Source organism: Phocoena sinus, chromosome 16, assembly GCF_008692025.1.
Source record: "Phocoena sinus isolate mPhoSin1 chromosome 16, mPhoSin1.pri, whole genome shotgun sequence".
NCBI lineage: Eukaryota > Metazoa > Chordata > Mammalia > Artiodactyla > Phocoenidae > Phocoena > Phocoena sinus.
The window spans coordinates 21,084,580-21,108,655 of record NC_045778.1 but is presented as its reverse complement, the minus strand read 5'-3'; the positions used below and the strand labels follow the sequence as shown (position 1 = coordinate 21,108,655).

The following is a 24,076-nucleotide window of genomic DNA, read 5'->3' as shown; positions in this document are numbered from 1 at the left end:
TCAATATGGGTTGATGGGCGGGGGAGTGCTTTCTGAGGTGGTGGGTTTTGGAAGGACCTTCTCTCTGGCCATTCTTCCCTTCTTCCGCGTGTAACAGAAGACGCCTGCACAGCGAGGCCAGAAGTAGAGATGTGGGGCGAGGCTGGGGAGAGTGGGAGGTGCCCAGCCCCGGCGACTCCCGCTTCGGGCCTTGACCCAGGCCCCGCCCCTGGCCTACGCCATCAGCCAGCGCCGCGCCGCCTGTGGTGTTCCGTCCCGCCGTGCGGCGGTCGGTGCCCTGTCACTGCCTGCTCTGGCCATGGCTAGGGCGCTTGGGTTATAAATTGGCGACCAAAGCTCCCGACGCGGCCCTGGTCCTGATGGCGGCGGCGGCGGCGGCCCTGGCAGCAGCCGAGCCAACTCCCGCGATGCCGCAGGCGGCAGGAGCCGGAGGGCCAGCCGCCCGCAGAGATTTCTACTGGCTGCGCTCCTTCCTGGCCGGAGGTGGGTTTCCGCCGGGAGGACCTGGCCGCGCACTGAGTGGCCGGGGCGGGATCCGGGGCAGGTCGGGTGTATGTGGCCGCGATAACATTCTTGGACTCTGGCTGCTCCAGTGCCCTGCCAGGTGTTTGCCCGGACCCGCTGTAACCTCTAAGAATCCCTTGACTAATGACAGCAGGATCCTGGGGAGGAAGGGTCTCGAGCTGTCGAGGAGCGGCTGGAGCCGTGGAAGGGCTGAACCAGGCACCAGTTCTTCAGGGTTGAATAGTAGGAAAAAGAGGGGAGCCCCTTAAAGGACGTCAGGGTTTCAGTGCAACATGCTGGGCACTCCTTTCTTTTATAAAGACTGTGCACGACCGAGAGTAGAATTGGATTTTGATGTTTGCTTAAAAGAAAAACATGGGAGGTCAGCTTTTTAAGGATGACTGGGAAATTGTGCAAAACTGTCTACAATCAAAGCTGGTTCCGGTGATTCTAGAAAACTGTGCCACAGGTACTTGACATGTAGCTGGTACAAACCTACTATTTTTTTTTTTTTTTTTTTTTGCGGGCCTCTCACTGTTGTGGCCTCTCACTGTTGTGGCCTCTCCTGTTGCAGAGCACAGGCTCCGGACGCGTAGGCTCAGCGGCCATGGCTCACGGGCCCAGCCGCTCCGCGACATGTGGGATCTTCCCGGACCGGGGCACGAACCCGTGTCCCCTGCATCGGCAGGCGGGCTCTCAACCACTGCGCCACCAGGGAAGCCCCAGCCCTACTATTGGTGTGACTGTCGGGCCAGAAGTTTCATATTGTCTCTCAGAAATTTCTTCTGCTTTCCCATAAAGAGGTGTTTCAGTCTCTATCCTCTCTTAGTTGACTGAGTTGTCATCATTTAATTATTTGTAAAGGCTAGGAATTTTTAAAATTTCACATTATGAGGACTTGTAGAAAGATATCTGTATGCTGCAATAGTATTAAGAATTATTTTGTTCTGCTGATAAAAAGGTCATTCATTTATTTATACAAGGAATATTTCAGTGTCTGCTACATGCTCAGTGTACATAAGGGAATAAAACAAAGATCCTAGAGTTTACATTGGTTGGGGACTTGTTGTGAGAAAGGCGATAAGCAAAATGAAAAAATAAGTTATATAGTATATTAGAACATGACGAATGGAATGGGAAGAAGTAAAAAGGAGAATGGGGCAAGGAAATGTAGAGGCTACGTGGGTACAGTATTAAATAGGATAATTCGTGATAAGTCTCATTGGGAGGATGACACTTGAGCAAACTTGAAAATGTGAGGGAGTTTAACAAGTTGATGTCTAAGAAGGAGCCTTCCAGGTGGGAAGAAAAGCTAAAGCAAAGTCTTCAAAGTCAGGGAGGACCTTATCGGTTCAAAGAACAGCAGTGAGACCTATGTGGCTGGAGCCAGGTGGTGCTGATGGGGGAAGGAGGTTAGAAAGTTAAAGGGGACAGGAAATGAAGGGTCTTGTAAACCACTGTAAAGATTCTAACTTTTACTTGGAGTGAAGTAGGGAGCCATTGCAGGTCTTTAGTAGAGAAGTGACATGATATGACATGTTTCCAAAGGATTACTTGGGCTGCTCTGTGGAGAATAACTGCAGGGATGTAAATATGGAAGCAAGGAGACCCGTTTGGTGGTTATTGCAGTAATTCAGATGATAGATGATGGTGGCTTGGATCAGGTTAGTAGCAGGGGAGGTGGTGAAAAATTGTGATAATCTGGATATAGATAGAATAAATGATTTTCTGACAGATTAGAGATGGGTAAAGAAGAGAAGTCAAGCAGGACTTATTTTGGTTTGAGCAGCTGAAAGGATGAAGTTGTCATTGAAATGGGAAGCAAAAAAAAAAAAAGTTGCTCACAGATTTTTATAACCATTATAGGCACTCCTGGTCCAAGTGATATGAGAAAATACCATTGGGCAAGTTTCTTAACCTCTCTTTGCCTCAGTTTCCCCATCCTTTAAATGGGGAAATAGAGTACCTACCTCAGAATGTAATTGTAATGATTAAATGAGAAAGGACCTGAAAAAGCCTTGGCATAGTGCCTGCAGTTGAATCTCTTAGCCTAGTACCGGGTACAAAGGAAACCATACGTGTTTTTTTTTTGTTTTTTTGTTGTTTTTTAAATTAATTAATTTATTTATTTTTGCTGTGTTGGGTCTTCGTTTCTGTGCGAGGGCTTTCTCTAGTTGTGGCAAGCGGGGGCCACTCTTCATCGCAGTGCACGGGCCTCTCACTATCACGGCCTCTCTTGTTGCGGAGCACAGGCTCCAGACGCGCAGGCTCAGTAGTTGTGGTGCACGGGCTTAGTCGCTCCGCGGCATGTGGGATCCTCCCAGACCAGGGCTCGAACCCGTGTCCCCTGCATTAGCAGGCAGACCACTGCGCCACCAGGGAAGCCCCACCATATGTGTTTTTAACCTGATTCTTTTTTATTTATTTATTTGTTCCTCCCGGTACGTGGGCCTCTCACTGCCACGGCCTCTACCGTTGCGGAGCACAGGCTCTGGACGCGCAGGCTCAGCGGCCATGGCTCACGGGCCCAGCCACTCCGCGGCATGTGGGATCTTCCCGGACCAGGGCACGAACCCATGCCCCCTGCATCGGCAGGCGGACTTTCAACCACTGCGCCACCAGGGAAGACCCATACGTGTTTTTTATTGGTGATTAGCAGTGGTCTTTGGCAAATCTTTTTTTTTTTAATAAATAAATTATTTTTGGCTGTATTGGGTCTTCACTGCTGCCCGCGGGCTTTCTCTAGTTGTCGTGAGCGGGGGACTACTCTTCGTTGTGGTGCGCAGTCTTCTCATTGCCGTGGCTTCTCTTGTTGAGGAGCACTGGCTCTAGGCGTACGGGCTTCAGTAGTTGCGGCATGCAGGTTCAGTAGTTGTGGCTTGTGGGCTCCAGAGCGCAGGCTCAGTAGTTGTGGCGCACGGTCTTAGCTGCTCCGCAGCATGCAGGATATTCCCGGACCAGGGCTTGAACCCGTGTCTCGTGCATTGGCAGGCGGATTCTTAACCACTGTGCCGCCAGGTAAGTCGTCTTTGGCAAATATCTTAAGTTCAGCTGTTCAAAATGAAGATAAAGGCTACTTGACCTTACCCAGTGGACTTTTGTGATGATTAATTGAGCTATAAAGTGGTGTGATAAGCAAGTAAAGATATTGTTAAAAGAAACTACTTATTCAGCAGTTTCTAAATAATTTTATGTGGTTATTTCATAATGAATGGGAAGATAATTATATAAAAAACTATTCTGAAACCAAATATACCGAATGAAAATTATTTTTAGCTTATTCTCAATTTTGAGTAGCCATGACTGTTACTTCCATTAGTTCAGATAAGAGAAGCTTGATATAGAAACTTATATGTGGATTTAATATTTGAGTACAAATAGGCATTTTATTGTTGGGTATTTCAGAATATGCATTTTAGCATCAGTTACATGCTGAGCTATTAAGTAAATGTGTGTGGATTTTGAGTGATTTTGTCTTATATTTTTAAAAGTTTGTAAAGTAAGACTCTTCATTCATTCAGTAAACAGGTATTGAGTACCTGTTAGGTGCCAGGCCCTGAACTGGTCTCTGGGGATGCAGTAGTAAAGAGACTCACAATATCCCAGTCCTCTTGTACCTTCCTTAACAAATATGCAATGATGAAGAGCTTAACATAACCATAAAAAAGACACCAAGGACTTTTTTGTCCACCTTTTTACAATAGTAACAACTCATTTGGTTGAGTGCTTACTACATGTAAGGTACTTTACAGAAGTGTCTGGTTCAGGCTACTATAACAAAAATACTGTAATCTGGGTGACTTTTAAACAACAGACTTCTTTCTCATGGTTCTGGAAACTGAGAAGTCCAAGGTCATGGTGCCAGCAAATATCTGGGGAGGACCTGCTTCCTCATAGCTGGTGTTTCTACATGGTGGAAGGGGCCAGGGATCTCTCTGGGGCCTCTTTTTTTTCCTTGGCCGTACAGCCTGCGGAATCCTAGTTCCCCGACCAGGGATTGAACCTGTGCCCCCCTGCAGTGGAAGCACAGAGCCTTAACCACTGGACCTCCAGGGAAGTCCCTCTGGGGCCTCTTTTATAAGGGCATTAATTCCGTTCATGAGGGTCCTAATCACCTCCTCTAATACCACCTCCACCTCTAAATACCATCACTAGGAATTAGTTTTCAACATATGAATTTTGGGGGGACACAAACAGTCTGTAGCAAAAAATCTTTATATACTGTCACCTTAGAAGCATGCCAAGCTATTAGGGCTCACCTGGATTCTGATTTATGCTAAAGCCCATGTATGCACTTTACCGTCATCCACATGTCTGCACAGTGGCATGTGGTAGGGACCAAATACATAATTGCTGAGTGGATAAATGAATGACTGAATTTTACGGGTGAAATTTGATTATTTCAATGAGAAGTCATCCAGAAGAAGAAGATGTTATTTCAAACAGAGGCTTATAGGTGGGTAAATCCCTCCAAGTGTCTGTCTCCATAACCACATTTAGCAAGATTCCAATGTTCATCAGGAATTAGGGGGCAGATTTACACTCTTCAAACTTATTAAGTCTGACATGCTCAAGAATTAAATTGTAGAGAATGGGGGCCCATCATCTACATATCCCTGCTACTGGGCAGTTCTACCCATGGAGATCAAATTAGAGATGAGAGGGTATGCTAGCCTCTAAATAATGGTTTCCATCTGGAAAGAAATGATATGGAATTTCTTCCTGATCTTTTCAAATTTTTTAGGTATTGCTGGATGCTGTGCCAAAACAACAGTTGCTCCTTTGGATCGAGTGAAGGTTTTATTACAAGCTCACAATCACCATTACAAACACTTGGGTGAGTTAATTGATGCTAAAGAGAAAAATGAAAATGTTATCCATCTGCTGTCTTCGTTTCTAGTTGTGAATTATAGTGGAAAGAGGACACAAAAGGGAGTTCAAGTTTGGGGGCAGATTTTACAAGGGATGTATCTCTTAGCTATTTTAATCGTTTCATTTGCAATAGTGGTTATATATGTTTATCATTTTAGGGTACTAATGTACTCTAAAATCTTTGAATCATTGAAGTAAGTACTACATATTTGTTTATTGAGATTAACAAATCACATCCTTAATGGACACACATAATAGCTCAGCTTGATTTAAAAAAAAAATCCAACTAGTGATAGAGATAAGGTTTATTCCTTTAAACACTTAAGCATGTGTTATAGATATCTTAGGGCAAGCAGAATCCAATGCAATTAGTATGAACTTGCATTGTTAAAAAAATATCGAGCCCTTAGTTGTTCCTTGTAAACATAAAAACCAGTTATTATAATTAACATGGACACTCTGATATATCATTGGTGGGAGTAAGGATTTTTTATAGCCTTTTTGGAGGGCATTTTGGTAATATGTATCAAAAGTCTTGAAAAGATACATATTCTTTGGCCTTGCAATTCTCGTTCTAGGAGGTTGTTTCAAGCAAGTAATCAGAAATGTGCTCAAATATGTATATACAAGAATGAAAGCATTATTTATGTTGGTTAAAAAAAAAAAAAGAGCCAACCAAAATGTTTAATAATAGGGAATTGGCTAAGTTAAAGTATTACTTAAATAAATAAGTCCATATTGTAGACTATTTTGCAATCATTAAAAATTGTAAAAGAATATTAATTGACTAGGAAGAATGTTCATAATATATTAGTTAAATGAAAAAATGTTGCAAATGGTTTAATCATATTGCATTTTATCTAAGTAAATGTGTTTAGACAAAAGGCTAGAAGGAAAATATGAACATTAAGTGGTTAATTTTCAGTGGTGAGATTATAGGTAATTTTTTTCCTCTAAGCTAATTTATAATACATGTTAAACATATATTAAATTTTCAATTAGAGGGAAGAAGATTTAAAAGAAAAAATTTAATGTGAATAGAGACCAAGAAAGAAGTTAGGTCAAGGCAACTAACTCATACTACTCCATTGCTTTACAGTTTCATGCTTCAGTAATGGGAATGATGTGTGCTCTGCATGATCTATGCATCATTTTTAAGAAAGATATTTAACAGAGTGAATAAGAATCAATTATTTTAACAATTGGGTTTTTAAAATGTGATTTTTATATTTATCGTGTCTCATTTTCCTGTCAATATTTTTAATACAAAGTCTGTTCTTTAAATTGAAAGAAAAATTTTGTTAATATCTTTGTATATAGAAATGAATTCTATATCTTCTCAGTGTACTGCTCATGTATAGAAAGAATCAGACCTTTGAACTTATTGAGAGATTATATAAAACTGGAAAGGAAGGAAATGATTTTCTTTCGTAGTCTAAATTGAGGGTGAAAAGGAGATGAATTATATTACCCAATATCTTGTGGTGTTTGACAGTGACCCAGCATATGAATGTTTGAGCAGTATTGTTTTATTCTTTTAAACTTCTCCCCATGCTGATGTATGTTGTTTTGTTTCCTGATTTGTAATCATTAGTTTACATATTCACATTAGATTTCACGCTCTACAGGGCTGCATGCCACGGGTTACAGTGTACCCTACAAGGCATGCAGAATTTGAAACAGAATTCCTGTAGTGCAGCAATGAACTATTGGTGTAGTGTATGGAGTTTCATGTATCTTTAAAATATACAAGCCAAAAGAAAAGTATTAATGGCTTATTAATTTATTTTAAAAATATTGTTGGGCATTTTATTCTAGGTGCCTCCCTTTTTACATGCATAAGATAGTTTTTCAGTTTTGCTTAAATTTAAAAACATGATTTTTCACAGTCAAATTAAAGATGATAAAGGTATGCTATTGAATAAAACTTGTACTTTAGCTTCTTTTAAAAAGCTATTTTTTTATTATTTCCAAGGCATCAAAAACTACTTTTTATTTTGAATCAAAATTATTGTGGCCAAATGAAAAGGAAGGGATATAATTAGAATTTCTTCTTCCGCAATTTGCACCGAGTGTAAAGAATTTTTTCCTGTAGTATATTAAAAATCTTTGACCTCCATTTAACTTTTTACAGTCAATGTGATATAAAAATAGGTAGCTGAATCATAATAGGATTCTTTAAAAATCCTTTAAATTTTGTTATTTTTACATTTTATTTATTTTTATTTTTTGAATGTATAATATTTTCACAAGTTCATAATTCAAAAAGTGCAAAAGCAAACGTCTTCCTCCTTGTCCCCTCGTTAGAATCAAGCATTTACAGTTTTCTTCCCTTTTCCTCCAGAGATTATGTATATATACACAAGCATATGCTTATATTTTACCAACTGTTAGTTCCTTGTAATCCTATCTTGACAAAATAAAGATACAGAAAAGGATCTAAATAACACACAAGCTTGATATAACATAGACAAGAGGACTTTGCACCCTGCAGAGAATACATATTCTTTCCAAATATGCTTGTAACACATGCAAAAATTGGTTCAGTGTTACGCCATAAAGAAAATCTCAATTTCCCAAAGTAAAAATAGTACACTATAGGTTGAAGGAGAAAAATAACGTGATTATCTCAATGGATATTTAAATGCCATTTGAAAACATTCAACATCCAGTCTTCCTCTGTTTGTCTTTCTGTGTTATTGTTTTAGGTGAGATTTTTGTGAAAATCATTTGGTTAGGCATTGCCTTTTAACAGAATTTGAGCGTTTGGCTTTTAATAGAAGGATTTATATCTTTTTTAAAAAATATTTAAAAATTTTATTTATTTACTTTTCGCTGTGTCAGGTCTTAGTTGCGACATGCGGGATCTTTGTTGTGGGTTCTTTTGTTGTAGCACACGGGCATAGTTGCCCCGCAGCATGTGGGATCTTAGTTCCCCAACCAGGTATCGAACCCGTGTCCCCTCACTGGAAGGTAGATTCTTTACCACTGGACCACCAAGGAAGTCCCGGATTTATATGTTTTAGATTTTTTTTTCAATCATAGATTTATGTTTTCTGTTCATTGTGCTTTTCTTGTATCCTCCCCAGCCACCCTCCCCTGCTCCTTGTTTCCTGGATTTCCTTTTTTTTTAAAAAAATTTTATTTATTTATTGGCCCCACGGCATGTGGGATCCTAGTTCCCACCCCGACGCCCAGGGATTGAACCTGTGCTCCCCTGCACTGGAAGCGCAGGCTTAACCACTGGATCACCACGGAAGTCCCTGGATTTCCTTTTTTTGAAATAACTTTATTTCACTTCTACTAATGATTTCTCTTTAAATATTTGTAACAATCAAAGAGTTTTAGAGAATAATATAATAAACATATGGGGAGCTGCACAGAACTTCAGAAATAAACATCATCAGTACAGTTGAAACCTCTTCTGTACTCTCTCATCGTTAGCCTTCCTGTTCCTGCTAGGTGGCCACTGTTCTAAGTTTGATTACCCTTAAATTATTACAAACACATTTAAATAAAATTAAACTGAGCTTATCATTACTCTTCTCTTCCAGCAAGAGGATGTCTTTGATAGAATTTTTTTAGGGAGGGGTGAATATATTTAGTTGTATTATTCATGTATTTTGGAAGAACTTTATATTATACATATAGCTGTATGTGTGTGTGTGTGTGTATATATATATATATATATATATATATATATAGTAGAATTCTATTTTTTTTTTCCCCCCTGGCCACGCTACGTGGCTTGCGACATCTCAGTTCCCCGACCAGGGATTGACCCTGGACCACAGCAGTGAAAGCCTGGAATCCTAACTACTAGGCCAGCAGGGAACAACCCAAATAGAATTCTTTTTAATACATTATCAGTCCACTTAGATATCTGCTTATTAAAAATGCTTTTAGAGTATATCTTTTCTTGGATGTTAGTAAGTACCTACAGTTTTGATTTCTGCGAAGGGATCAAAAGGTTACTTGAATTCTAAAATTCGAAATGAGCCCAGTGATTTACCTTCATATTTGATCTGATTTCTGTTTGAAAAATTTGGAAAGGAACCTGAATTTAAATAGTTTAATATTGGAATTTAAATAGTTTAATAATGGAATGTAGAAGTCTGTACTGCAAATAGGATTAGTGATTGACATTATTAGAATAATAAACATATCAGTATATCAGATCAGAACTCAGGCCTTTGGTTATCTCTATTCCTAATTAAAGAGTACTACTAATGAAAATTTGCCCCCCAATTTAAATAGTTTTTTAATTGGTAGGTTTTTTATTTGTTTCTTTTATTTAGCAGCTTCTTTCGTAAACAAACCACACAGGTGTCTGGGTCAGTCTGGGAAACCTTCCTTCGTCCTTCCAGATAGTCATCCACAGTGTATTATCTGGATGTTGAATATATTTCTTCTTTTAGGTTGCTAGAGATTAATTAATTTACAATAATTATAAATATAATTTACTATAATTTGTAGCTGTTCTTGCTGTAGTATGTTTTATATTTTTACATGAGGAATATTTACATAATTTGGACATGTGATGTATTTTAAGTAGCTTTAACTGTTATACAGAAATTACTATTCATGTAATTCCTCAAGCAAAATTATATCATGAATGATGGCATAGTAATCTTTATCTGTGATTGTCATGAAAATTTGAATTTAGGTAGTTTTCTCTGTTTTAATAGTATTTTTCTTCTAAAAATCTTTCTAAAAATAGGAGTATTTTCTACATTGCGTGCTGTTCCCCAAAAGGAGGGATACCTTGGATTGTATAAAGGGAATGGTGCAATGATGATTCGAATTTTTCCTTATGGTGCAATCCAGTTTATGGCATTTGAGCATTATAAAACGGTACTTGAAACTTTATCTTGTTTTCTTCTTTTGTGTCTTTGAATATTGTACTTAATTGACAAGGCATTTGCTTTGACCTTTAAAGTTACTTTGGATGAATGGATAAAGTAATGCCTTTTTGAAAGACTAAGGCTTGTGATAGTTTAAGTTTTTAAATATAACTTGGTTTTGGAGTTATCTGTTCCAGGATTGTTAGTCATTTTTTAGTAAATTGTTTATGTTTATACTTACAAAGAAGAGCCAAAGTATCCTTCAAGTAGCTAATAATAAATCCATAAAATATTAATAGCTTTTTGATATGCTTTTTGTTTCTCAGTTGTAGGAGAGGAACACTGCAACTTTGAATTTTCTTATTAAATAAACTAGTGAGACCATATTGTGAAAGTCTGTTTTTGAGTAATGCTGTAAGTTAACAGCTTTTCCCATCATACTAAGTTTCTCTTTTCTGGCTGGCTGAAAGTTTATTCTCTCAAACATCTTAACACAGAAAGGAGTTTAATGAATTAAATTTCATAGGGTATCCTAAGAATAATTTTTTAAAAATTATCATAGGGTATCTTAAAATGAAAAGTAAGCAGTATCAAGACTTCACTGTCTATAGTAGCATTTTATTCCTACTACTCCCATTCACACTTTGAGTATTTGTGGTCATCAATGTGTAATATAGTACATTTGGCAAGATTGCTTCTGTAAAAGTGCATAATTTGATGTTTTTGGTTTCTAGTTAATTACTACAAAACTGGGAGTTTCTGGTCATGTACACAGATTAATGGCTGGGTCCATGGCAGGTAAGAGGAGTGGGTAATTTTTTGTTTTTAACTGAAGTAGAGTTGATTCACAATGTTGTGCCATCTCTGTTGTACAGCAAAGTGCCTCAGTTATACACATAGAGACATTCTTTTTTTTAATATTCTTTTCCATTATGGTTTATCACAGTATATTGAATATAGTTCCCTGTGCTATACAGGAGTGGGTATATTTTATTTCTGCAAATTAATTTTCTATTAAAATACTTAATTTGCTTTAGGTAGTATGTGTGACATTGATTAAGTAGCACACATTTGTTATCTTCCTATGCTCAATTATGCAAGAAATCATTAATATCCCAACTCAGAGTGTTTTACAGTAGGAGATATAAGGAGTAGTCTAAACTTACAGCTATGTGAAAATCATACGTTCCCTTTGACAGTTCTCCTTCTGGAAATGTTTATTTTTTTCTTTCAAAAAATTTAAAAAATTATAATGACTTCAGTAATACATATTCCTATACAATGGAAATAGTTCTGCTCCCTAGAAGCAATCACTATTAGCAGTTTCTTATGTGTGCTTTTTTCCAATACTATTCTATAGGATTAGAACTTTTATAGTTATCTTAGGACTCTCTTCTGTATCAGTACATAGATCTTTCTTAATTTTGTGAAGAACTGTGTTATATTCTACGGTAAAAATGGCCCATTATTTATTTACTCAGTCCCCTATTTTTTTTTTTTTTTTTTAAATAAATTTATTTATTTATTTTTGGCTGTGTTGGGTCTTCGTTTCTGTGCGAGGGCTTTCTCTAGTTGCGGCGAGCGGGGGGCCACTCTTCATCGCTGTGCGCGGGCCTCTCGCTGTCGCGGCCTCTCTTGTTGCAGAGCACAGGCTCCAGACGCGCAGGCTCAGTGGCGCACGGGCTTAGTTGCTCCGCGGCATGTGGGATCTTCCCAGACCAGGGCTCGAACCCGTGTCCCCTAGCATTGGCAGGCAGATTCTCAACCACTGTGCCACAGGGAAGCCCCTCAGTCCCCTATTGATTGACGTTTGGGATACTTAAAATTTTTGTTTTGCAAATAACACATTGTACTTGTGTGAATATATCTGTAGAATAATTTTCAGAAGGGAAATTACTTTATCAGATGATATGTGTATTTAATTTTGTTTTTTTTTTTTGCGGTACGCGGGCCTCTCACTGTTGTGGCCTCTCCTGTTGCGGAGCACAGGCTCCGGACGCGCAGGCTCAGCGGCCATGGCTCACGGGCCCAGCCGCTCCGCGGCATGTGGGATCTTCCCGGACTGGGGCACGAACCCGTATACCCTGCATCTGCAGGCGGACTCTCAACCACTGCGCCACCAGGGAAGCCCTGAATTTAATTTTTGATAGACCTTTGCAAACAACTGATCTCCTTAATGCTTTCAGTAGCCCTTTCTCCTACATACCATATCAACACTGGGCCTTATTAAATTTTTAGTATTTGGCAATTAATTATGAGTAAGCTTGGTCAGCTTTTCAAATGTTTATTGACCATTTGTATATCTTACTTTCAGCCTTGAATTGTTTCTATTCTTTAAATATTCATTTTTATGAGTTTGGGAATTAGGACATTATTTTTTTTTCTGTCAAATATTGCTATTATTTTATTTCCCAGTTCTAGATTTGTCTTTTAACCTTATTTGTGATTTTTTTTGGAAAAATCATCCAAAAGTTCCCCCCCATATAATATTACATAGCCAAATGGGTTAGTCTTTTCCTCTGTGGCTTCAAAATTTTTTGAATTGTGTTGAGAAATGCCTTCCCCATTCTAAGATAAAAACATTTATTCATGTTTTCCACTAAAACTTTTTTTTATATTGATTATTTTTTAAAATGTTAGATTTTCATTGTTTTTTTGTTTCTCACACCAAAAGGTAATTTAAGTATGTAGCAATAGAAGAGTGGTAAAAAAAAAAAATCCATGTCAGAATTCTATACTTCCAGTACTACATTTTTTTGTACATTTGTAGAATTGTATTTATTGACAGAGAAGGATGTTTACATCATATGTAGAAAGAAAGGAAATTACAAAAGAGAATGTTTAATATGCTATATTATATTTTGGTTTTTAAAAAGTAAATACAGGGCTTCCCTGGTGGCGCAGTGGTTGAGAGTCCGCCTGACGATGCAGGGGACGCGGGTTCGTGCCCCGGTCCGGGAAGATCCCACGTGCCGCGGAGCGGCTGGGCCCGTGAGCCATGGCCGCTGAGCCTGCGCGTCTGGAGCCTGTGCTCCGCAACGGGAGAGGCCACAACAGTGAGAGGCCCGCGTAGTGCAAAAAAAAAAAAAAAAAAAGTAAATACATATGTAAATATACATTGAAGAAACATCTGCAAGGTTATAAACCAACACGTTAACAGTTTTTATTTCTGCTAATGGAAATAAGACCATTGGAAGGTGGTATACCAAAATCTTAACTATGTGGTTATCACAAGGTTTGTAGGATTTCAGTTGATTTTTTTGGACCTAGATTTATAATGTCCAACCTGACCTCCCTTATCCATGGTTTTGCCTTACGCAATGTTTATTTAACTGTTTTTGACTTCTGGCAGACTGACCCAAGATCAATAAGTATTAAAAGTAACCAGGAATATTATCTAAAGTATTTAGCAAACCAACCGTAGAGGTACTAACATATAGGACAGGCTCTGAAAGCCTCCAACTAACATTTTCATGGCTGGATCAGGACACAGTATGTGGTGGTGGTGGGAGCTCTGGTTGGGGAAGAGACTACCAGTGTCATGATGTGGGAGATCTTGGAAGCTGGAGCAACAGCTATTTGTCAACTGCTATAGAAATATTTTAGTATTTTACACTGGCATGGCAGTGCTGGTGAGTAACGTTAGCTAGCATGTATTGTTCACTTGCTTTGTACCCTTCACAGACCTGAGCACTTGCCATGTAATCTTTGAGTACTTGACATGTAGTTCACAGAAAGATACTGTGAGGAAAGTGCTATGATTATCTCTCATTTTACAGAAGGAAAATTTTAGTAAAGTTTCCAAATCTGAAAATTTATGATTTCTTACATCACTTAAAAATTTTTTTGTCTCTTAAATTTGATTTTATAAGTGACAGGTCAAATTCTTTCTTTTAGGGTTGTAGGAAAGATGAAGTAGGATTATGAATATGAGTAAAATCCTAAAGACTTTGTATTATTTCCTTTTCGTGGCACTTGATTATTTCTTGACTAGCGTGTTCATATTTCTGAAATGAAAGACGTGTTAACATCAAGGTTTCAATATACGCTAGAAAATAATAATAAACCAAAGGAACTTCAAGTATAAATTTTAATTTTTAAAGAAAAGAGTTTAAAAAAATTCTAGCTATTATAGATAAGACTAGTGCTTCCATTAACCAATATTTCTCTTTTTATTACCATGTTTAAGTAATTATAATTTACATTTTGCTTTTATAATTTTAAACAGTTGAAATAAATGTTCTGGTTACTTTTATTTATATCTGGTATCTTTGCTTCTGTACTTTTGGTGGTCTTTGAACATAAGTTGGAAATTTTATATTTGCCAAAATTAAAAATGGTATGTTTTTCATGATCATTTCAACAGAGCTTATTTTAAAGCTTTTTTGAACTTCAAGCTTTTCCCTCATCCTACAACTACAATCCAGTACATGTTGAATCTCAGTCATTCAAAAAGGAAAAACTAGAGACTGAGAATCAAGGTTTGTATATTTAAGGAAGGCCTTCTCCTTTCTTTCTGTATGTTTCACTTGTTTGAAATAAATCTTGATCTGCCAGTTCCTATGAAACTAAGAGTGACAGGATAGAGAAGAGGAAAAAGAAGAAAGTTGTCAGAAACCAGAAGCAACGAGCTGAGTTCTGCTTGTGGCCATTTCTGGTCTACTCTAGTTTAGTGCTTGGCGTAAGGCTGGGAGGTCAAATGGACAGAACACTTACTGCCTGGGATCGTGGCTGGCCTCCATTACATACATGTCCTTTGACTATGGGCAGGTCTTCTGAGCCTGCCATAATTCATTTATCCATTTGTTAAAGTAGAACTTATGATTTTTCAACTCCCTTTCTTTCTTAGTTGTTCTAAGGGTCAGAGTAAAGAATTCTGTGAAAACATTCTGAAAGATCTGAGGTCCTCCATAAGTATGGGGGAATGTTATTAAACTTTCCATGCCAGTGTCTTGTTACATTTCTTGAGCCAGCCACTTGAATTCCTTATTCCTCAGAAAATGAACAGCCCAGTCAAAAAATGGGCAGAAGACCTAAATAGACATTTCTCCAAAGAAGACATCCAGATGGCCAACAGGCAAATGAAAAGATGCTGAACATCGCTAATTATTAGAGAAGCGCAAATCAAAACCACAATGAGGTATTACCTCACACCAGTCAGAATGGCTATTATCAAAAAGTCTATAAATAATAAATTCTGGAGAGAGTGTGGAGAAAAAGGAACTTAATGGTGTGGTATTTTTAAAAAGCATTGACATAGTCATCATGAAGTGAATCAGAACTTAGTTGGAGGGACTTTCCTGGTGGTCCAGTGGCTAAGACTCTGCACTCCCAATGCAGGGGGCCCAGGTTTGATTCCTGGTCAGAGAACTAGATCCCACATGCTGCAACTAAAGAACCCGCATGCCGCAACTAAAAGATCCCGCGTGCTGCAACTAAGACCCAGCGCAGCCAAATAAATAAATAAATAAATGTTTTAAAAAAAGAACTTAGTTGGATATCCTCAAACTTACTTTACAGTGCATTACTGTTTTTCTTTTGAACAGTATAAGATGTCATAATCTTTTCTGTATTTAGGGCTTTTAGACTTTTACGGCTTTTGAAAGTCTAAATCCAGCCTGTAGAGGGCTTCATAATTTTATACTTAGAGTGAAGGGTAAAATATGACTATCAGAAGAATAGTTCTCACCTCCCACTTATTCCAAGGATAAGTAAACATTTAAAATCTTTTTTAAAAAAAAAAACATTTAAAATCTTAAGGAGTTTTCAAGATTTATTGGAGTACAAAATTATTAAAAATCTTCTTGCTAAATTCTAAATTTTAAAATTACATTTAAATCACTGAGTTGTTTTTAGAAGTAGTGAACAACAGCAACAACAAAAAACTTTGTAAGCTGTTTTTTTTTTTTTGCGGTACGCGGGCCTCTCACTGTCATGGCCTCTCCCGTTGCGGAGCACCGGCTCCGGACGTGCAGGCCCAGCGGCCGTGGCTCACGGACCCAGCTGCTCCGCGGCATGTGGGATCCTCCCAGACCGGGGCACGAACCCGCGTCTCCTGCATCGGCAGGCGGACTCTCAACCACTGCGCCACCAGGGAAGCCCAAACTTTGAAAGTTTTAAACATCCTGGTTAAAAGGTTTTGTTTTTCTTTAGGAAGATTTGATTGCTCAAATTCAAAAGAAATATACCATATAAAAACATAGTGAAGTAAACTGGCCGAAAAATTGTAAAACTAGATCATCAGTTTAGCATTATAGTAATCATTGGCATTATTTTTACCATTCTCTGATGTACAATTAGGTTATGCCAGTTCCTCAGCCTGACTCATGGTCTTACAGCTTTTAAACTAATGCCTCCTTTACCTTTAGAAATTTCTGGATGTCCAGAAATTTCCATTTTCCATTTCCATTTTCTACCAATTTACCATTTTGATCACTTTGTTAATTCAGTTATTTCATGTTAAGCCACTTGAAACCAGTAAGAAGACAATGAGAAGGCTTGGAGCATGTGAGAAGGAAAGAAGAAATAAATGGAGTCGGGAGAACAAATAGGAGAGGCAAGACGAAAGTGATCCAGATAGGGAGTAGAAAAAAAATATGGGAGTTGTAAAAATGTACAGAAGCATAAAAAAATAAAATGAATAGTGATGATCTGGGCAAATCCTAGCAAAATCTGATGTTCAAATTGTGTCAGGATGATCAAGCCTTAAAATGGTCAGCCTTCTGATTCTTTTCTATATTTGTTAAACCCCTTGATATGAACCATTTTCAATAAACATGGAACTAGTTTATAGATAATTTCTCTTCATTTTATTTTGTAAAATTTTCCCTTGCAAAATATTTAGCACAAGCTGCAAAAAATTAAACCAAGCTGCGAAATATGTAGTTTTATAAATATCTGGATAATAAGGTATTTGCTGTGACTTAAATGTGATATTATTGCCAAACCTTGTCTTAGGAACATCACATTTGTACCGTATTAGTTTAGATTCAGCTTCAAAGAGGCCATTTAGAAGAGTCACTGCCTTGGCTGCCAGACATGGCTGGTTTGAATACCAATAAATAAAAAACAAGTTAAATAAAAAACAAGTTTGAAAATGAATAGCTTGAAAACAAATGGCTCAGATGTACAGCTCAAAATCAAATTGGCTGAAATGAGGGACTGACATTTCTAATCACTGAACTGATGGAATTTCTGAACTAAAAATTTAAGTTTAGAAAGTACTAAGTAAATGTTTGAGAAAAGAAAATTACAGGGAAGGCAATATATGTTGTGATATGAGTCAGAAAATTTAGTCTCAAATTCTACTCTGTGATACAGAAACTGTGAATTTGGTCAACTCACTTAACTACTTTGAGCCTCAGTTTTCTACCTTGTAGGATTCTTGGTGGTACTTGGTATTTGAGGATTAGAGGTGGTATTTGTAAAGTGCCTGGTATGGTGTGCTTGGCACATTAGTAGACACTCTTTATTGTTATGTGCAAACTAAAATAAGGAAGGTTTAAAATATCACTTACAGCTAAATCACAGATAAGTGAATCATAAATCAGCCTTTCTTCTATGAGTCTAACCTGTTAGGAGTACCATTAGGCTAATCTTGATACAAAGTATTCCTTGCTTTTAAAATTAAACATATTCAAACTGACTTTCGGCTCATTGTCTAAAGTAATTGAGGTCATTCTCAAGCGAGAACTAAGCGGGGAAAAGAGAATGAAGGGTTGCATTTGTTTGCATTGAAGTATTAACAGTATATTAGCTGTGTAGATTTTTAGCTCAGAGATAATGTTATAATCACCCAGGTAGAGATGCCATGAGAGATACCTAGATAATAACATAAAGAACATTGTTTTCTAATCCATGTATAAGGAGTGGCGAACTGATTTAGATTTTTGGGAGAGTGGCAGAAGCTCTGAAAATTAGTATAGATTTAAGTTTGGGCTAATAAAAATGGATGCAAGTTACAGCAGCATTTGCTAAGTAAGTGGGGTAAGGTATCTCAAGTCTATTTAAATAATATTAAACAAATACTAAAAATTTAACACTGGGACTTCCTTGGCAGTCCAGTGGTTAGGACTCTGTGCTTCCACTGCAGGGGGCACAGGTTCGATCCCTGGAGAGGGAACTAAGATCCCGCAAGCCATGTGGTACAGTCAAAATAATAATAATAATAATGATAGTAATAATAAAATGTCAAAAAAATTAAAACTAAAAAGTTAAATTAGGTTAAGAATACAGAAATCACTTAAATTACCACTTTTATGCCTAGTATGCTATTGTAGGCCAAAGTTGTGGCAAAAAATTATATTTTCATTTGGTAAGACTAATAAAAAGATGAAATTATCATGTTAAAAACCTACAGAGAAAAAGAAAGTCTTGACAATACCTCAAGCTCTTCCTTTCCAACCTGGGCCTGGCAGGATGGTTCCTGCAAAGAAGGGTGGTGAGACGAAGCGTCGATCTGCTCACCAACCAGGTCGTGACCAGGGAGTACACCACTAACATTCACAAGCACATCCCTGGAGTGGACTTCAAGTGTGTGCCCCTCAGGTACTCAAAGAGGTCCAGAAATTGGCCAGCAAGGAGATGGGAACTCCCGATGTGCTCATTGACACTATGCTTAACAAAGCTGTCTGGGCCAAAGATATGAGGAATATCCCCTACCATATCTGTGTGCAGTTGTCCAGAACACATAATGATGATGAAGATTCACCAAACAAGCTCTATATGTTGGTTACCTATGTACCAAGGAGGTAACCACTTTCAAAAATCTGTCAGCACTCTCAGAAATCTACACAGGTGATGTGGAAGGGAACTGACCACTGATTGTCAAAAAGGGTTATAAAACTGCCCGCGCCCCCCCAAAAAAAGAAAAAGAATGTCATATGAGAAACAAACCAAATAACAGAGTGTTTTTTTGCCCATCCAATGTTGGAAAAATTATCTAATAATTGAATATTCTGCTTGTCTAATAATTATCTAATACTTCTGATAAGTTAGAGAAATAGGACTTATATTCTAACAGATGACATTATAAATCAGCACAGTCATTCTGGAAGGCAGTTTCTGTTAAAAGCCTTATGCATTGTCCTAATAATTTTATTTTAGGAATTTATCCATAATGAAATATTTAGTTATAAGGACATTCATCAAAGCACTGTTTACTATTACAATATCATGTAGCAAATAATGGAGACAACCTAAATGTCTAAGAGGATTGTTTAAATGAATTATAGTACATCCAGGTAATGTTTTTCTCATGTGGAAAGATGGTCACAATATAATGTAAAGTAGGAAAAATTTACTACAAAATAGAATTACACCATTATCATGTATTTTTTTTAAATAAATTTATTTATTTTATTTTTGGCTGTGTTGGGTCTTCGTTGCTGCACGCGGGCTTTTCTCTGGTTGCAGTGAGCGGGTGCTACTCTTCATTGTGGTGTGCAGGCTTCTCTTTGTGGTGGCTTCTGTTGTTGGCAGAGCATGGACTCTAGGCACGTGGACTTCAGTAGTTGTGGCACACAGGCTCAGCAGTTGCGGTTCACGGGCTCAAGAGTGCAGGCTCAGTAGTTGTCGCGCACGGGCTTAGTTGCTCTGCAGCATGTGGGATCTTACCGGACCAGGGCTCAAACCCGTGTCCCCTGCGTTGGCAGGTGGATTCTTAACCACTGAGCCACCAGCGAAACCCATTGTCATGTTTTAAATGTGTGTATGTGTTTAGATGTGTGTAAATGCCCCTGTATAAAAGGTTTGTAATATTATATTTTTAGGTGGTTATTTCTGGAGGATGAATATGTATATTTAAAAATTATTTTCTAATTTTTTTACCTTGAGCATATATTTCTTTGGTACTTTACAAAAATAGAAGATTATTTTTAATTTTAAAAATAACTGTTACATAACTATACCTCAGTAAAAAAGATGCAAATAAAAATTCAGCTGGGGGACTTCCCTGGTGGCGCAGTGGTTGAGAATCCGCCTGCCGATGCAAGGTACACGGGTTCATGCCCCGGTCTGGGAAGATCCCACATGCTGCGGAGCGGCTAGGCCCATGAGCCATGGCCGCTGAGCCTGCACGTCCAGAGCCTGTGCTCCGCAACGGGAGAGGCCACAACAGTGAGAGGCCCGCATACCACAAAAAAAAAAAAAAAAAATGAAGCCAGCGCAATGAGAAGCCCACACACTGCCACGAAGAGTAGCCCCCGCTCACCGCAACTGGAGAAAGCCCCGCGCAGCAAGGAATACCCAACGCAGCCATAAGTAAATAAATAAGTAAACAAGCAAATAAATAAATACATATTAAAAAAATTCATCTGGATATTTTATGGAATTTGAAATCATATATTGATGAAAATCTAGAACTTAATACTAAATTTGTTTATCAGGAGATTTTATTCCCAAAATAAATTGTTTCTATGACCTTGGACATTTATATTTTTATTATGTTTAGTCAGTAACAAATTTATGTAAATTTTATTTTATTGAATTCCTGTATGTTTTGTTTTTTATTTTGGCCTAGCTGCTCTGCTGGCAGGATCTTTGTTCCCTGACCAGGGATTGAACCCAGGCCCTTGACAGTGAGAGCATGGAGTCCTAACCACTGGACCACCAGGGAATTACCCTTACCTAAATTTTAAAAAGAAAATAGTGATCATGCTTTGAATTTTTTTAAAAAATGCCTTTATTTTATTTTTAAAAGAATTCCTTAGGTAGGTTAAGCATCTCTCCATTTTAGGATTAGAGAAAATAAGGAAAAAGTCAAATATCCTGCCTAGTGCTTTGGAGATAGTCAGTTTTTCTTTTCTGATGTCTTACCTGTGAATAGACAAGTAATAGAATTTTAAAAATACTAACATGATCCACTAATACTGTACTATTTTGGTGCTAACATTATAACTTCACAGTGGGAAGAACTTGAAAAGATTTTACAAACTGACCCTTTTACTTACAAGTTTTTCAGCTGCTAATATTATGATATAATTCTGTCAGTAATATTACTTTGATTTCATTGGGTTTTCGTCGTTACTATATAATTTGAGAGCATTACTAATGATAGGAAAGGTATATATGTATATATATATATATATATATATACACACATAATATATGATTCTTATACATTTAAGTTTCTGCTTTCTTTTCAGGTATGACAGCAGTTATCTGTACTTACCCTCTTGATATGGTTAGAGTACGCCTAGCATTCCAGGTGAAAGGGGAACATACTTATACGGGAATTATTCATGCATTCAAAACAATTTACGCAAAGGTATTTTTCATTTTTACTTTTCTTGTCTATAACATGTCCTTTTATATTTAGGCAAATGTTTTGAATGTCATTGTTTCGAATAGTTATTGTTTTACTTATAATTACTGATACTAATCATAATTGTGAAAACACATGTGTTTCAGTGTGGGTCCAGAATAATTTTTCCTATGTAATGTATGTTTTTGTTCTTTTGCATTTATCATAATAAGCCCAGTGTAATTTCACTTCTAATTTTTCTTCACTCAAAAGGAAGGTGGTTTCCTTGGATTTTACAGAGGCTTGATGCCTACTATATTAGGAATGGCTCCATATGCAGGTATGTTTTAAATTTGGCAAAATCTTCGTTTTTCATTTTCTTGTAGGAATAATTTTAAAGTTTAGCATGTTATATTTAAGCCCCTAATCTGTCCAGAATTACTTTTTTTCCTCCCTAAGGATAGTCACTGATTAATTTCTCCTTTCCCCAGTGATCTGTAGTGCTACTTCTTAAAACAATAATAGAATGCAGTTTTATAGTAAGTCGTTTTTCTTTTTTTTCTTTTTTTTTTTTTTTGCGGTACGCGGGCCTCTCACTGTTGTGGCCTCTTCCGTTGTGGAGCACAGGCTCTGGACGCGCAGGCTCAGCGACCATGGCTTATGGGCCCAGCCGCTCCGCGGCATGTGGGATCTTCCCAGACCGGGGCACGAACCCGTGTCCCCTGCATCGGCAGGCGGTCTCTCAACCACTGCGCCACCAGGGAAGCCCCCATGTGCATTTTAGAATCATTTTTTGATGTTGCACAAAAATCCTTGCTGGAATTCTGAATGAAATTGCATACAGATCTTGGACGTTTTTGTTAGATATATTCATAGACATAAGTTTTGTTGTGTCTTTTAGAAAATTACATTTTCAGTTTATTGCTTGATTTAATTTTTATATGATTTTATAGCTAGCCGTTATTCTACTTGTTGATACGATAGCCAGCTACCATGCTACTTGTAAATGCTTTGGATTTTCTGTGTGGACCATCACATCCTATGCAAATAACATCATTTTTCTTACTTCTGTTCAAATCCTTATTTCTTTGTCTATTTATGTTTATCTTATCTTACTGTAGCAGCTAAGGACCTACAGTGCAGTAGTCAATAAAAGTGATGATACTTGGCATTTTGGCTCGTTACTCATTTTATAAATTTATTTATTTTATTTATTTATTTTTGGCTGCGTTGGGTCTTCATTGCTACGTGCGGGCTTTCTCTAGTTGCAGTGAGCAGGGGCTACTCTTCGTTGCGGTGTGTGGGCTTCTCATTGTGATGGCTTCTCTTGTTACAGAGCACGGGATCTAGGCGCGCAGGCTTCAGTAGTTGTGGCACGTGGGCTTCAGTATTTGAGGCTCGCGGGCTCTAGAGTGCAGGCTCAGTAGTTGTGGCGTATGGGCTTAGTTGCTCCGCAGCATGTGGGATCTTCCCAGACCAGAGCTCGAGCCTGTGTCCTCTGCATTGGCAAGCGGACCCTTAACCACTGCGCCACTAGGGAAACCCAACATTCTTTTTTTTAATATATATATTCTTTTCCATTGTGGTTTATCATAGGATATTGAATACAGTTCTCTGTGCTAGACAGTAGGACCTTGTTGTTTATCCATTCTATATATAAAAGCTTACATCTGCTCACCCCAACCTCCCATTCCATCCCTCCCCCAGTCCCCTCTTCCTTGGCAACCGCCAGTCTGTTCTCTATGTTCATGATTCTGTTTCTGTTTCATAGATAGGTTCATTTGTGTCATATTTTAGATTCCACATATAAGTGATATCTTATGGTATTTGTCTTACCATTATGAAACTTTCTTAATATCATCTAGTATATTGTCATTGTTCAAATTCCCCCCATTCATAATTTTTTTTGCCCAGATCCAAGTTAATATTTGCCTGGGATATCTTTTTTCATCCTTTCATTTTCTACTTTGTCATGTTTTTGTTTTAGATATTTATTTTGTAATCATTATATATATATAGCTGGGTATTTCTTTAATCTGGTCAGTAAAATCTTTTAATTGACAGTATACTTAATGGTTATTGTGGTTATTGATATATTTGGACTTGTTTCTTTACCTTGCTATTGATTTCCACTTGTTTTTCTTTTTTTTATTCTTTTTAATAAATTTATTTGTTTTATTTATTTATTTTTGGCTGCATTGGGCCTTCGTTGCTGCCCACAGGCTTTCTCTAATTGCGGCAAGTGGGGGCTACTCTTCCTTGTGGTGTGCGGGTTTCTCATTGTGGTGGCTTCTGTTGTTGCTGAGCTCGGGCTCTAGGTGCACGGGCTTCAGTAGTTGTGGCACGCACGCTCAGTAGTTGTGGTTCATGGGCTCAAGAGTGCAGGCTCAGTAGTTGTGGCGCACGAACTTAGCTGCTCCGCAGCATGTGAGATTTTCCAGGATCAGGGCTCGAACCCGTGTCCCCTGCATTGGCAGGCGGATTCTTAACCACTGCACCACCAGGGAAGCCCTGTTTTTCTTTATACGTTTCTTTTTATTCCTTTCTTATCTTGTTTGCTTATTTTTCTGAATCCTTAGCCCCCCTCCAATATTTTATAAATATATAAGTTTAT

At 37.9% G+C, this 24,076-nt stretch overlaps 1 protein-coding gene across 3 annotated transcripts in view; it reads left to right on the top strand.

The window, feature by feature from the left end:
• The first annotated feature begins 220 nt into the window (after positions 1 to 220).
• Positions 221 to 24,076, top strand: part of SLC25A16 (solute carrier family 25 member 16) — a 37,528-nt gene continuing 13,672 nt past the window's right edge. For 2 of the 3 annotated variants that reach the window (XM_032608821.1, XM_032608822.1), the window contains exons 1-6: positions 221 to 483; positions 5,249 to 5,341; positions 10,097 to 10,230; positions 10,955 to 11,018; positions 21,365 to 21,486; positions 21,736 to 21,802. In XM_032608821.1, coding sequence (XP_032464712.1) covers positions 360 to 483; positions 5,249 to 5,341; positions 10,097 to 10,230; positions 10,955 to 11,018; positions 21,365 to 21,486; positions 21,736 to 21,802 — 604 coding nt within the window. In that variant the 5' untranslated portion in view covers positions 221 to 359. The remainder of the gene's footprint in view (positions 484 to 5,248; positions 5,342 to 10,096; positions 10,231 to 10,954; positions 11,019 to 21,364; positions 21,487 to 21,735; positions 21,803 to 24,076) is intronic. The other variant, XM_032608823.1, reaches the window with a different exon arrangement.